This window comes from Lissotriton vulgaris, chromosome 5 (genome assembly GCF_964263255.1).
Source record: "Lissotriton vulgaris chromosome 5, aLisVul1.2, whole genome shotgun sequence".
NCBI lineage: Eukaryota > Metazoa > Chordata > Amphibia > Caudata > Salamandridae > Lissotriton > Lissotriton vulgaris.
This window is the reverse complement of record NC_141693.1, coordinates 846,973,583-846,989,189: the sequence shown is the minus strand read 5'-3', so window position 1 is coordinate 846,989,189 and position 15,607 is coordinate 846,973,583. Positions and strand designations below refer to the sequence as shown.

The following is a 15,607-nucleotide window of genomic DNA, read 5'->3' as shown; positions in this document are numbered from 1 at the left end:
ACCAGTGTTGCCTTAGTTTCGGCGTACTCTGTACTGTTTTGTAAAATTTCTTCTAATAAAATCTTTTGAAATAAAAAAAAAAAGAAGAATGCTTCACCACGGCTAGAGACACGTGAGTCTAATTGACACAGGTGACCTCAGGTTGCAGCATGGTGGACATAGCCATCACCATGGAGTAGTGTTACAAACAAACTGATGATGCCTGTCCATGTTGTGGCTTAATAAACCATCTGTTTTTCAGCTAAGTTTTGTTTATGATTTGAGACTCCAAAGCAAGTTACGTTTAATAAAATCCATTTAACAAAAGAGGCAGCATTGGACACACTGTTCGTCAACATATATTTTGTTTACTAGTAAATAAAAGCATTAGGGAGGAGAAAAAGATGGTGTCTTTTATTGCTATGTAGACTTTCATTTGCTCTTATCAGGATAATCTCTTATGAAGCCCTACCTATTCCAACACAATGCAGTCACTCAAGTCTTTGGGTGTCATCTGGTAACTCTAGTCAAAGTTTACGGTACTGTAGCCTGTTACACCAAGTACTAATCTTTCTTTTAGGAACCCCTAGTGGTAGTCTAAGGTATTGCAGCCTCCTTTAGCAAACACTTGTGAATGACTCGCTGAAACTCTATTTAACAGTTTAAGGGCACGCACCCTGCGCTTGGAAAGGGACACTTGCAGCTTTAGAAAACTCTGAAGGCACGTAAATGGGAATGGTGATGGTTCTTTAGAAAAGAAAAAGAAAGGCCGATTGGCTTTGCCGATGCTTGTTTTTTTATTTGCAAAACAAGCTAAATGGAAAGCTAGGAAGGGCCTTCTCTTTTTAAGGAAACATATACAATAGTTTAAAAACATTATGTAAGCCAAACATACCTGACCTTCGATCATTTGAATGATAAATCACTTATTTAAAATATAATAACCTAAAACATACCGGGCAGGATGATTTCAGAAATGTGAAAAGCGTCATTTGCTTACCGCACATTAGGTGCTGGAAATCCCATTACTGTACAATCCAGCTGCACCTTAGCTCCTTCTAGAATCTCTCTGCTCTTAAGTTTTTGAATGAAAGTAGGAGGCTGACTCACAGACGCCTCAAAATATAAAGGTGTTTGTGAATTCTCAGATGATGCCTCCGTAGTTTTTAATTCAGTTTCATTTTCGAGATCTTTGCCTTCCTTATTTATAAGTAAAACAGACGGAGCATCTACTATTTCTTCCACATTCATTGGTATTGAAGTATGAGGCCTTTCTCTAGTTTCTGACATATTTGTGTAGTCCGTTCTCCATTCTTGCGCTATTCCACCTTTTGTTTTATGTTTGCTTCCATGTTTTTTGCATGTTTTCGGCCTGATCTTTTTCGAACTATGGCTTTTGAAAAGGGCAGAAAGTTCTTCAATAAAATCTGCTGCTTTATTTTTTAACTCCTTTTTTGATTCCTTTCCAGCTCCATGTTCACTGCGACCACGTTCTTGGTATGGTTCCTGAGAGCTTTCGATGGATACTTTGGGAACTGTTACAACACTGTCTTGGAAACATTTACGATTATCAGGGTGATTATCTTTTTCACTGTCAGTCGATGGAGGAACTAATTGAGGTTTTTTTTCCTTTGAAGCAATTTTTAGAGTTTTGTTCATTTCATCTGCTGAGTACATTGGAGATTTCTGAGGCTCTAACTGTTTGATTTCATATGGAGGTTGATGAATTTCTTGTATTGCTAAGCTCACACTTTTGTCTAATTCTTCTTGGGTCAAAAAGGCAGAGAGATCAGAAATATCATCTGGCCTTTTTACCTCTTCAGGCGAATTTACAGAACTTGGATGATGCATTGAATCAGATTCGTGTCTTGCGGTCTCTGCTTTCTGCATCCCTCTTTCAGCTGAATAAGTCTCTCTTAGAAGTTGCGAAATCGAAGCTGTGGCTTCCACACCTTGGTCTTGCATTCTGCAATAAGAATAATCAAAAACACATTAATATTACATGGTAAAATTACAAAGATGTGTTATGTACGTCCAAATATTCGTACATATTGTAGATTAGCACAACAGCACGGCATTGAATTTTTCCATATCTTGTACATCACCTCTAAATCATTACTGTCCAATATGTCACATAATGTTATGTTACTTTAAAATCAGTTTGTAGAGTGCAACATATGCCATAATAAAATCTGAGAGGGAGTTATTGAGCTCTAGCAGGAAAACGCCAGGTTTTCATGTCACTTCGAAAATGAAGCACCTCATGGTAGCTCGGAGCTAAAGGGGAGATGCTTTCTACTACCTAAGGACTACGGTCTGGAAAGATATGCCTAAAAACAAGTTCATTTTATTGCAGGAAAAAATAAAAAGTACATGGAGCATGGAGCTGCTACACCTGTCTCCTTGCCTTGAAATACCTGAACTAGCCAGCTTCCCCCTGCACATAGCCTAAATGGTGATGCAGGTGGGAGATGGGCATGCCCAGTCCTCTCCCGGGCATTTTGGCTGCTCCAGTGACACAATGCCACAATTGGCCGAGTGACAAGGGGGAGGAGTGAAGCACAGTTAGATAGGAGTGTGGGACAGTCTCTTTTGCCACCGTCACTCCAAGGGGGCAGGCAGTGTCAGGTTTTTTAGGTCTTGCCTAGGCAGCGTCTACGCTGTCTCTTTGAGACATTCTGTATTCAGGTATGGACTTGAAGCTCCAACCACTCTCCACCCATATTTTTCATTGGATTGTGTCATTGTCCTTTGTAAATGTTGGCTTTTGATTTGTTAATAGATTTATTAGTTCATCCTTAGTACCTCCCTTTACTCCCAGGAGGACTGGCAGTCTTACATGTGTCTTTACTAGGGAGCTTTCATTAGCATTTTCTCTGCATCATGGTCTCCACGAGTGTTGGGGTGATGTATTTAAAAACACAGTGAGGAGGACATGTGTTCTCCAATCATTTGTCACTTTATGCCTTGTTCTCAGGTCATTTTTTGTATCATTCCCAGCCCTGAAGAGTCGGGGGACTACCTGTTTCCCTGACAAAACACGTGTCGTCTGGCTGCGTTTTACAACTTGTATTAAAGAAACCAAGACATCAACAATGAATACCGTTCAATTTTGTTCCTGAATGACACTTGTACAGCTTGTTCCAATATTGTATGTGTGCGCGGGATATAGATACATAAGCTTTCATTATCAGTTTGCTGAACTATTTACTTAATTAATGTACACAGCACTTACAGGACACCAGCTTCAGCAATGGCTTATCAGAATGCATTCCAAGGGTGTCTGTTCATGCATTTGCCCCCTCCACTGTTATGTTTACTTGTGGCCTGGCTCGTTTACTGTGAATTGCTCCAGTATGTTTCTCCACAACATTTGTTTCAGATTCACCACTGTTTCAATTTATTTGTTACAAGTTTAATTGTATTTATTTTGATTGGCATGTTTTTTGTAGTGACCACGCAGAGACTCGAAGCCGGTTCCCCAGGCATAAGGTCAGCAGCTCCGTAAGCTACACCACATCTGTAGTTTCAAAAGCAAACTTCTTTTTTTACTTATCAAGAGGCTGACAGCTCACAAGACAATCCAATGTGTGCATAAGCCATTCTATTGTCATATCGTGGGCAGGGTCTGCTGCCCACTGCAGTATCTGGTTTCTGCTACCTATTTCTGCCTCACAGGCAAGGCAGCACCCATCTTTCCTTGCCTGTCGCATTTAAAAGCAGCAGCCCATGGTTTGTTCTTTTCTCACCCAGATAAGACCTTCGCTTCGGTGACTGGTGGACATCCAGCTGAGCGGACGTCTTTTCAGAGCAGTGAATGGCAGCTGGCTGGCTAGGGCTACAGGTGCGGCCTTAGGCATGTGCAAGCTGCGCACCTGCACAGGGCCACCAAACCCCAGGGGTCACCACCGCAAGATATATCCTTAATATAATAATCCTCTGAGGATGGATACATATTTGCGTGGCGGCCACTGGCAGGGATTTGGCGGCCTCCGGCTCTGTTCCACTTCCTAACACCCTGACCCCCCCCCCCCGCACCCCCCTCTTCACTGGCCTCCGTCCTCCGCCCCGCCCGGACCACCTTTTCCGGGGCCCCCTACCTAAGCTCCCTGCCCAGGGCCGCAATAAGCCTAGAGCTGCCCCTGAGGGCTACCTCGTCTGGCTCCATAACCCCTGCTGTGAAGCAGCCTCGTTTCTCCTCACTCACCCTCCTCTGTATAACTGCATCTGGGGGACAGCCATGTTCGGAACTGAATCTTCCTGTAAGTAACCGCTCCCAGCTCCTCGAGCACACCCCCTTTGGATCAGGTTGTTGTCATTCCTGCCCTTGACACTTCTCACACTGTTGTGGGTATTAAATGCTGGTGTCCTCTTACACCACTGCAAGCGTGTCCTCCCTCCTCCAACAGGCATCTCTGAGCAGCAGAAGGCACTCCGTGCTGTCAGCCTGCATTTGTGGAGAGTAGGAAGTGGAAATGTACAGTTATTTGAATGCTTCGAAGGAGGGATCACATCTGATAGCAATCCATAGTGGCTGGTTCGGAAATTAATTCTGCCCAGATGATAATGAGTAGGCTAGATGATTTGGCTGATTATTAAGCGGTGATCCGTTGCCATAATGGGGGAGTTGTCGCATTACTTCCATAGCCTTTTATTTCCTCATAAATGAGAAGGCATCCTGCCAGGGACGAGGTATAAAAAACACCAGCTCCTCTCACTCATATAGCACGTTTATGAAAAACTGTCAAACACTGAGATGATGCAGCATGGTGGACTGTGTTTTCTTCTTTCTTCTTTTGCAGTTTTGTATTGCGCATACTCGACCCATAGGTATAAGAGTGCTTTATATGAACACCAGTTGCATCACAGAAGGACACATTCATTTCTAGGCACAGAGAGATTGTGATTTTCACAGCCTCACAGGATGTTTGTGCCTCCTGTCAGACTTGAACCTAGTTCCCCAACTTCAAAGTCGGCCACCCTATCCTGTAAGCTACACCCTCTTCCATGTCAACTAAATAAACACAGGAGGAATTAGGTTGCCCACCTCACTTCTTTTCAATGCTACAAAGTCACCAGGCCTGAACTTTTCACCAACAAATTATTGATTTCAGTTGTGTTGGTCCAGCTAGTGCCATGGAAGAACAACAAAACTACAACACAGGGAATCAATTTTGCTCTCATTCACATGCTCAGGACTAAAAAAGTGTTCGCACTGACCTGGAAGGTAATAGTTACCTCGCAGCGACTACAGCTGGGGTACCAGTTTAATAAAAGACTGCTCAGCGATCTAATAGGTGTTAAGGTCAGATTTTCATATGTTGCAGCTTGAAAAAAACAAGCATTTGCAATGCAATAGGTCTTGCATTTACGAGAGTTTGTGTTGTTGGCATTGTAAATAACAATGCCTTTTATTTATACGTTTTGAAAACCTGCAAGAGGTGCGTAAACACACACTTTGTTACTCTAGTCTTTGCTTACAAGAAGCAAAGCTGGCAGTAAAAGAGGTGCAGTTGCTGTCAGCTTTGCTTCTCGTAAGCAAGGACTCGAAGTAGAAGTTCACACACAGATTGTAGGTTTTCAAAACAGATAAATAAAAGGCATTGACATTTGCAATGCCAATAGCTCAAACTCTCGCAAATGTGAGACCTATTGCATTGCAAATGTGTAGTAAAGAAAGGCGGAGGCAAATGTACGTTTTTTCACTCTCTTTCTTTCTTAACCACCTCAGGCAGAGCTCGGGCAGCCTCTGTCTCCAACTGCCACCGAGCGACGCTCGCTCATGGAACACTCGCACAATTAGGTTCTGAACAGAGCTAACTACTACACAGGTTTCCCCTTAAAATAAAACGAAACATGACAAATGAACCACCTAGGCAAAAGAGAAGAAAATAAAGCAGTATTACCAAAATATGAATAACGGAAGAACACAATGAACATCCCAAGAATTTTTTTTTTAACTCATTAGTCTCTAAAGAGGAGAGGAACATTCCTCACCCTTGAACTGCATATCATACAGATCTGTTCCCTCTCAGTTGGCAACCTTCCACCATCCACACTGTGACCCTCACAACTTCCCTCAACACTTCTGGTCGTGACCAACCAACACTTATTCCACCACTGGCCATTTTCGAGTTTCACCGAATTGCCATTCACTTTCACAACATTGGTAGGTGACCCAAATTTGGAACCACTCTTTCTCAACCATCTTAAAGACACTAACGTTTTTCCTTTCATCAAAATACCTCTTTTGCTTCTCCTGTGACATATCTACACGAGTCCTCACATCCGAATCTGTCAAACGTCCAAATTTAACCCACTTATTCACCCAACTGGGACATAAGCTGGTGTTGGCTCAACGACCACACAACAGCTCAAAAGGTGAGACCCCAGTGGTTGCATGAGGAGTGGTGTGATAAAACCAAAGTAATTGTTCACAACTGCCCACTGAAGGCACCCCCAACACCCTGTTCATGCGTTATAGTAAACCATTGGTTTGAGGGTGGTATAGTGAGCTTTTCAAGTGCACAAATTGTGTCCCATTGTCTGTCACAAGTGTTTCCAAGGAAGCCCTCCTTCAAAAGCACATCCTTCAAAAACTCAACAACAGCCTTGGATGTCACTTCTCTAACAAGTTTCACCTCTGGTTATTTAGTATAGTAATCCATCATGACCAACTCAAACCTTGAAGAAACATCAAGTGCATTGAATGGTCCAACTCTGTCAAGACCCAGCTTCACCCATGGTGCAGAAGGCAGCTCAATAGGAGTTAGGGGTGTAGTGCGTAGTTTCACAGTTTTGTCACAGCTAGCATATATAACACACTCCCTGACAGTGTTATTCCATCTCCCTATCCATAGAAGGCCACCAGAAAGACAGCCTGACTCTTTTCTTAGTCATGGTCGCTCCCAAATATCCCTCATGGGCTCATAAAATGATGACATTTCTCAAACTCACAGGGGAAATCAAGTTGTCAGCCCTCATTAACAAGTCTGACAACAATGTCACAACGTTGTGTGGGAAGATGAAACACACATCTTCTTTGTGTTTCAATGCTGTCTTGAATGAATGCCAGGAAGAGGCATACTGCCCTACCTGGGTGCAAACACCCATGCTTGTCGTCACACCCAACAGCAGGAAGAATGACTAGATTTAATTTCCTCTGACAATCACGATGACACAGCCAGCATTCATCAGGCAGCTGACTGCCCCTGGGTGTTGAAGTCTGGTGGGTCCATGTAGGTAGTTCAGTACTCATCGCCTCAGAAATTGTAGTAAAGAGAGACGGCAGCAAAGGTAGGTTTCTTCACTCTCTTTTTTTCTGAACCACCTCAGGAAGAGTTAGGACAGCGTCTGTCTCCAACTGCCACTGAGCAACGCTGGCACATGGAACACTCGCAGAGTAAGGTTCCCAACAGAGCTAACTATAGTGTAGTTCCTATATTCCCAATAGGCTCTGCGCATTGGAATAACATAAACGATAGTTTAGACGTAGGACTGAAGTCGACTAGGTCTCTATTGAATATGTTAGGCTTAATTTGTGAATACCAGGTAGCTCAGAATAAACAAGAAGGGATTAGTTTCTGACAACCATATAACATGACAACTTTGTTCCCCAAGAATAAGGAATATATCTCCAGAGTCGCGGAAACAATAAGTGGCTATTTCACTCAGTCAATCGTGCATGCTTCGTTTCACCAGAAGTGCAGAGAAATAGAGAGACAGGCGTTTTCAATAAAAAGGTTATTTATTGAGCCGTCTTCTTTCTCATGCAAGAGAAGTGAAATGCTACAATCGTAATACTTGCTATGAAGTAAAGTGCGTACAGTAAAAAGAGTATTATGAAATAATACTGTAAAAGCATTTATATGGTTTCTAAGCCATAAGATACATAAAATAGATAAAATACATACAATGATAAATAATGACTAAAAGTACTCAACTGGTGCATATAAAATACGCCTACCCCGGTATACCTAACCTAAGTCTAGTTCAAGGGAAGAAGTAAGTGAGGTGTAGCTTGAGTTAAATAGTTTCGGCCAAGAATCTATCCAAGAATTCTCTAAGGGTCTAATCAGCTCCGTACCTTGATTATAGAATGAAGGAGGTCTTGTATCTCTCTCTCAGGACTCGATCTCCCAGTAACCCGCAAGGGTAGCAGGGAAACACTAGAGCTGAATTTCTCGGCAGGAGAAAAGACAGCGTCTCTCTCAGTGCGTCAGCTGGAGGGTCGGCTTCCTTCGGCACTCGCTACAGCAGGGCGTTGGGCAAGTAGACGATCTGCTCCAAAACCACTGTGTGCTTGCTAGGGCAGATGTGGGCATATTTATACCTGGAAGGTGCCGAGTTTGACGTAAGGGTGGACATAATAACGTCACTAAGAACTCTAAGATCTTTACACGCTCCAGTAGTTCTGGGACAAATCAATACTAAAGCAGGGGGAAGTCCTGTACTGCTGAAGGCTGGTTGTCTTCAAGAACTCGTTGTACTCTAGGAGCTTAGTGGAAGTAGCCATGCCGTATGTGAACTGCATTGGCTGTGCCTAAATATGGTTATGATTCTTATGCCTATATAAGGATATGATAAGTTATTCCTATATAAGGGCATGAATCAGGAAAATTACACTAGAGCCCTATATACGTTACAACATAACTACTACAAAATGCTTGTTCTAAAATTAGGCTGAACCATTTGGTGTACAAATTCAATAATTTCAAGCATGGATGGCATCAGTAAACTTGTTGCAGTCTTGAAAGTATTGCAGCAAGAAGGTTGGGATGATTTGCCTGAGGGAGGGGGTCCTTGAGCAGGCATTGGTTGGTTTGCGATGTCCAAAGAGGGCGTTGGTTGAAGGGATTGCGGCAACGGTGTTCACCGTTGCATACAAAACCTGTAAAATGCAAAGTGAAAAGTACATTTGTAATGAGGATTCGGGAAGGTAAACATGAAGCTTACCCAATCTTAGCCAAACATTTTTCGACCTCAGAGAACTTACCTCTGTCACTTTCAGTGGCAGAGGTTTCTCAGTGTGTTGCGGCGCATATTTCATGGAGGAGGTGTGGCCCCCTAAGAGAGCTGGTGCGTGGGGAGTGACCTCACTTCATGTGGTTGAGAGCGTGCTAGTGCATGCTCCACAGGAGAAGGAAAGTGTCCTGCCAATGTTCAAGATGTTGAGTCATATATTAGGGAAAAGTCTGTTTGCAGCAATAAATATGGTGGCTTCCAGCGAGAGGGAGCTGCACACCATAATAATATCAGATGAAGAGGATGACACAAGTGTGGAGGGGATTGATGGGCAATTCATAGGGCCCAATAATAATTTAATGAGGGAGCAGAACAAGAATGTCAAGGGGACTGGCATGTTACAACATGTGCAAGTTATTGTGAGGCAATGCAGTCCCATGATTAATATGGTACAGAGGTGTGATGTGGAAAACAGGGCGGTTACGCCCTATGCTCCAGCAGGCAGCAAAACAGGTGGAAACACCCAGTTGAGGTGCCTCACCCCAGACCGTATTCGATCTTAAAAAACGCAGCAGGATCCAAGGAACTGCATAAAACCCCTCCAATGGTGGTCTCCAACGTCGACATAAGTCAAGGCTGGGAGTGGCTCCCAGCGATTTTGTCAACCAAAAGCTCAGATTGACCTTCTGAAGTAGAGCTTTCTGCCCATAATCACAAACTCCAAGCAATGCCAATTCCTCCAGTAGCCCCATCTATAACCGTTCCCATTGCACAAGCTGATTCCATCTTCCTTATGTGTTCTTGGAACATTAGCAGCCTTCATCAGAAAATTACGCACCCTGTTACTTTTTCTTTCCTACGCGAGCATGCTATATCAGCCCTACAGGAAACCTGGGCCACAGAAGGATTTCCCGTTATCGGCTATATTGAATTATGGAAACCAGCACTCAGGGACAGCCGCTACGGCCATGCCAAAGGTGGCCTTTCAATATACATATCAAACACTTAAAAGGCCCTATCTTACGATTGAGCATTGAGGAAGACTGGCTACTCGGGGTCAAAATTAACTCGTGGCGAAAACAGCGCCCACTCCTTCTTTTAAATGCATACATCAATCCCAACACACGTACAAAAAAAGATCACTTGGCACGCCTAATGGAAATAATGAGCGACATAGCTGCGGAACACCCCAACTCAGATTGCATTGTCACAGGGGATTTTAATACCAACCTATTCCAGGGGGAATTAGCAGACACCGATGAGCCCTTCTTATTCCCCATCACTGAGGCCGTGACACAAACCAAACCGACCAACCAAGCCTATTGCGGTCTGGGTGAGATCTGTGTGATGAAATTCTACAGCGCCGGCTACCTGGTAATGAATGGCAGGTGGGCGGGGGACATCCCCCCGAATTGGTCCTGGACAAATGGTAGCAAACACTCCTATTTGGACTACACCATCTGTAACGCAGACTTGCTTCATTGTCTGGCCAGCTTCTGTATTCACCCACGCTCTGAAAGTGACCATAGGCCCCAGGTCATATCCTTTAACATAAACTCAGTGAAGCACAAACCCACACCTCCAACGTGTAGGGGAACATATACGGAAAACCTTAAGCGTCTCAAGTGGAGCGAAGACATCAGCCCGATTATCCTACAGGTATGCATGGAACAAATAACAGGCGGAAACGATCAAGATGCCTCTCCCATTGTAACATGGACGGCGCTGTGCTCCAATCTGACTAACTGTTTTCCAGTAAAACAGCAGGCCCAAAGGACAATCCAGTCTCGCAATTTTAAATTTTCATTACAGACAAAGTTACTTAAGAAAGCCAGGAACAACGCCCTGCGGTCACTTGCAAAATATGTTGGGAATAGCGAATGTTTAAATCTCTATCAAGCTGCCCAAAAGTCATTTAGGCAGGCGACCATCAAAGACAAAAAGATACACGAAAATCAATTCTGGTGCAAACTGGTGTGGGAGAGTATGAGCAAAAACCCAAGAAAATTCTGGGCCCTAATTAACCACTCCAACCCGAGTACCTCAAGTTTTGGATCAGCAAATATCCAAGAGTCTGAGTGGGCATCATTCCTCACAGACCACTTCAGGTCCCCAGAACATCTAGGACCCACAGGATGTGGTTTGCCAAGAGAGATCGAGACCGGGGCCAGCATCAAGCGGAGTGCACCCACCGAGCTGCTAAATTCAGTTAATATGGACTTTCAGGTGCCCCAAGACAGAGTAGCGTATGCTGTGACTAAATCAAGATCAGATGGAGCACTGGGCCCAAATGGCCTGCCACAGAACCTCTTTAAATCTTATATAGTTTTTTGGTCAGGAACCCTAAAAAACCTTTTCAATTACGCCCTGAGAACCGCAACAATCCCAGACTCATGGTGGGGTGCAAGAATACATCCAATTTATAAATCAGGATCCCGCGATGCCCCTAACAACTACAGACTCATTGCTCTTTTGGACATTGAGGCTAAGCACTATGTAGGCCTCCTCTTGGAGGACCTGAAGCTATGGGCAAAGGAACACAACCGGATTCCGATGAATCAAACGGGGTTTGTTGCCAACTCAGGGACCATGACCAACCTTCTAGCAGTGTCAACTATTGTCGACTAAGCACTCTTAACATCTAGGACAGTGCTTTGGTGCTTTGTCGACTTCAAAGCAGCATTTGACAGGGTCCCTAGGGTGGCTTTATGGGAAAAGCTTAGGAAGTGGGGGATCCCTGACAAACTACTGGAGGCCATTATTCAACTTCACTCTCGCACCTGGGTCCGAGTGAAGTTAGGATCCGGCTCGCATCTCTCGCGGAAAATTATGACAACGAGAGGTGTTAAGCAGGGATGCGTGCTGGCCCCCCTTCTCTTTAACCTGTTCATAGTAGACCTGTCATTAACCCTGGATGAAACCAATAGTCATCCGCCAAAGGTGGGAGGCACGGCACTTAGTAACCTGTTATTTGCCGATGACCTTGTTCTCTTCAGCCTCACCAGGGTCGGGTTGCAAAGGCTCCTTGACACACTGCTTGGTTATACAATAGCGAATCAATTAGAAGTCAATTTAAAGAAAACTCAAGTAGTCCCCTTCGGGAAGAAACGATATGCCGGTGGTGGGTGGTCCTTTAACAACATAAGCCTTGCGATAGGTCAATCGTACAAATATCTAGGCGTCCACCTGGACTCTAGGGGCAACCTTATAAAACAGCGTCATGAGATTGCAGTTAAAGCCACGATCCTTGCGGTGTCTTTAACTAAGCTTTCGAAAAATCTCCCAGGTCCAACTTTCTCGCCCCTCTTGGAAGTCCTGAGAGTGAAAATTGGCCACACCCTATCATACGGGATAGTCATATTCAAGGGTAAATTGAATACAGCCCTAAACCAACTCACCACCAACATTTATAAAAAAGTCCTCCAGTTGCCAACTTCTGCATCTGCTGCACAGATAAGATTGGAGATGGGGTTACCAAACTATGAGGTTTCTAATATCGGTGTATACCTAAACCTCTGTCACAAGCTGAGACAGGCTGACCCAGGCTCATTAGAATCCCTAGTCTGGCTAGAAATCTCCCAGAAAAACCCAGGAGGAACGTTTGGTCGCCTTTTTAAGGACTACTTCCAACAAATGTCAGCAGGCGACCTATGGGCTCTTAACCCCAGTCAGACAGCGTTTAAAATCGCCATAAAAAAATGTGTGAGAATAAGATCACTCATCACAGACAAAGCACTCTTTTCAAAACGCAGTCATTCCTGGGCCCTTGTAAATTCCTATAGTCGGCTACTCCCCGCCGCTTACCTTTCCTTTACATACTCATTGTACCTAAAACGTAGCCTTATAGCTATTAGAATGGGTGACTGGCGTTTTCTGCAAGACTTACCCTCCTGGAGACGCACGGCAGTAGATCTAACTTGTAGAGGGTGCGGTAAAACAGCCGAAACATTGTTGCACGTGGTTTGCCTTTGCCCAGCCTTTAACTTCCAACGCAGTTGCAAACTAAAAGCCAAATGGAACAGGTTGGGCGCCCAAACTTGCAGGCAAGCCATCATCGTGGCTTTGAACTCTGAAAACACTGACTTAAATTTAAGACTAACAAAGTTCATCCAGCAAGCATACCGCAATTTCAAGCTAAAGAGGTCTTGCTAAATCCTCCCTCTTACCTCTCTTTTTATCACTTAATGCACCTTATGATACATCCCAAATTTCTAGGGAGGATGAAATGAAAAGAATATGAGTAGTACCTCTAGGAAAATTGGGTCATCTTTCAGATGTATGATATCCAAGTCAGCGAGAGAAAAGAAAAAGGGGTGAAGTTCTTTGTATATTAGGTTTTAACTTTTGTACTACTTTTTCTTCTGGTTTTTATCTTTCTTTTAAAAATCCCACGGACCCAGGAGGCTGAGGATGCGGAAGACCTTTATTCTTATTATGGCTGGTTAACTGACCGTTTTGCTATTTTCATTTTAATAGTTGTATATAACGTGAATTATGTAATCCTCTTTTAAAGATATCTGTTTTATATCTAAATAAGGAAACTTTGATTGATTAAGTAACGCAAACGTAAATTATGATGACCTAAAATACACCAAGTAAAATTTTTCAGAAATGGGAAAACATTAATATGCGTACCGCACATTGGGTGCTGGAAATCCTATTACTTACAATCCAGATGCATCTTGACTCCCTGTAGAATCTCTTGGCTCTAAAGTTCTTGAATGAAACTGGATGGCTGACACATAGACTTCGCAAAATATAAAGATGTTTGTGAATTCTCAGATCATGACAAACTCGGGGTCTATGTAAGAGCCTGTTGGACTCCTAGAAATACGTGCACTCGTATATAAATCAGTAAGCGTTAGAGGGGCTAGATACAAATAACTCCCTCATAAAGTACCAAAAGAAAAAACTATATTGTTGGACTCACTGCAATTGTTGATTAGACCCATACAGAGAAATACTGGATTCCCATCAACGTCAAATGTAGATCAAATATTCTCATTTGGTCATCCAAACAGGGATGGTATGTCTCATGAGACTGGCCCATAGCCCACACTCATCTGGGTCACATGCTCAATCTCCATGAAGACCATGAGTTTAATGATTGTGATGGAATTAAGTGCAGTGCATAAATAATAAAGTGTAGTGGGTTTAAAAAAGGATAGAAGATCAATACAACCAATTTTAATATAACTTGATCTCTCCCTTAATAAAAACAAGGACAGTGCAAAGAGAGCAGTCTAACCATATAACTGCATATATAGGGCCAACATGTTTCAGCCTAAAGGGAAACAAATCCCACAGCTTTCTTCAGGGCCACAGTCCTATACGTTTGCTACTGCATATCAAAAAAGTGAAAAATAACTAAACCAATTAAAGGATACATATGTGTAATCCGGATTTCATGTTCCTCTGTAGCAATCAGTATTGTTTATATCTGTTCAGAAAGAAATCAGAATACAGCGTGAGTCCTCAACATAGGGTATCATATGGTCAGGATCCCTAAAAGGTGACCAAAATATTTGACTTGCTCCTACTCACCTGTATTGTACAGGGAGTATACCTCACCTCTCCTGGAACCTTGCTCAGGATAAATGAGGCCCGCTCTGTGGAAGGTAAAGGAGGGGTATGAAAAAGGACCGATGGGCCAGTCTAACCTCATCATCCTCTGACTACTCCAAGCAAAGTGCAGGAAGAGGTACGAAGGGTGCAGAAAGGGATAAGAGAAGTACAGAAAGAAGCAACAGAGGTACAGAAAGAGGCAAGAGAACTGCAGAAAGGGGTAAGCGAGGTGCAGAAGGAAGCACGGGAAGTGCAGAAAGAAGCAACAGAGATGTAGAAAGAAGGAACAGAGATGCAAAAAAAGGCAAGAGGAGTGCAGCAGAAAAAGGCAAGAGAGCTGCATAAACAGGCAAACGGGGTGCAGAAAGTAGCAAGAGAAAGGCAAAAAGAACCAAGAGAGGTGTAGGAAGAGGTAAGAGGAGTGCAGAAAGAGGGAAGAAGGGTACAGAAAGTAGCAGGAGAGGTGCAGAAAGAAGCAAGGGAAGTAGAGAAAGAGGTGCATAAAAAAACAACAGAGATGTTGAAAGAGGCAACAGGGGTGCAGAAAGATTCAAGAGTAGTACAGAAAGAGTAAGGAGCAAGTGAGCAACATAAACAGGCAAGAGGTGTGCAGAAAGAGGCAAGAGAAATACAGAAAGAAGTAACAGGTACAGAAGGAGGCAAGAGAGGTGAACAAGGAGGCAAGAGAGGTACACAGAGAGGCAAGAGAGATATAGAAAACAGGAAGATGGTTACAAAAAGAGGCATGAGGGGTACAGAAATAAGCAATAGAGGTACAGAAAGAAGCACGAGAAGTGCAGAAAGAAGCAACAGGTGCAGGAGGCGGCAAGAGAACAGCAGAAAGAGGCAATAAACAGGTAAAAGAGGTGCAGAAAGATGGAACAGTGGTGCGGACGGAGGAAAGAGGTGCAGACAGAAGCAAGAGAAGTACAAAAAGAACATAGAGGTGCAGGAAGATGCAAGAGGGGTGCAGAAAGAGGCAAGAGAAGTACAGAAAGAACCAAGCGAGGTGCAGGAAGAGGCAAGAAGGGTACAGAAAGAGGCAAGAGAATAGAAGAAAGAAGCAACTGAGTTACGGAAAGGGGCAAGGGAACTGTAG

At 43.6% G+C, this 15,607-nt stretch overlaps 1 protein-coding gene across 1 annotated transcript in view; it reads right to left on the bottom strand.

Moving 5' to 3' along the window:
• MYPN (myopalladin) overlaps positions 1 to 15,607 on the bottom strand; it is a 2,267,856-nt gene that overhangs the window by 1,969,199 nt on the left and 283,050 nt on the right. Inside the window, exon 2 of the mRNA XM_086922400.1 lies at positions 980 to 1,945. Coding sequence (XP_086778526.1) covers positions 980 to 1,945 — 966 coding nt within the window. The remainder of the gene's footprint in view (positions 1 to 979; positions 1,946 to 15,607) is intronic.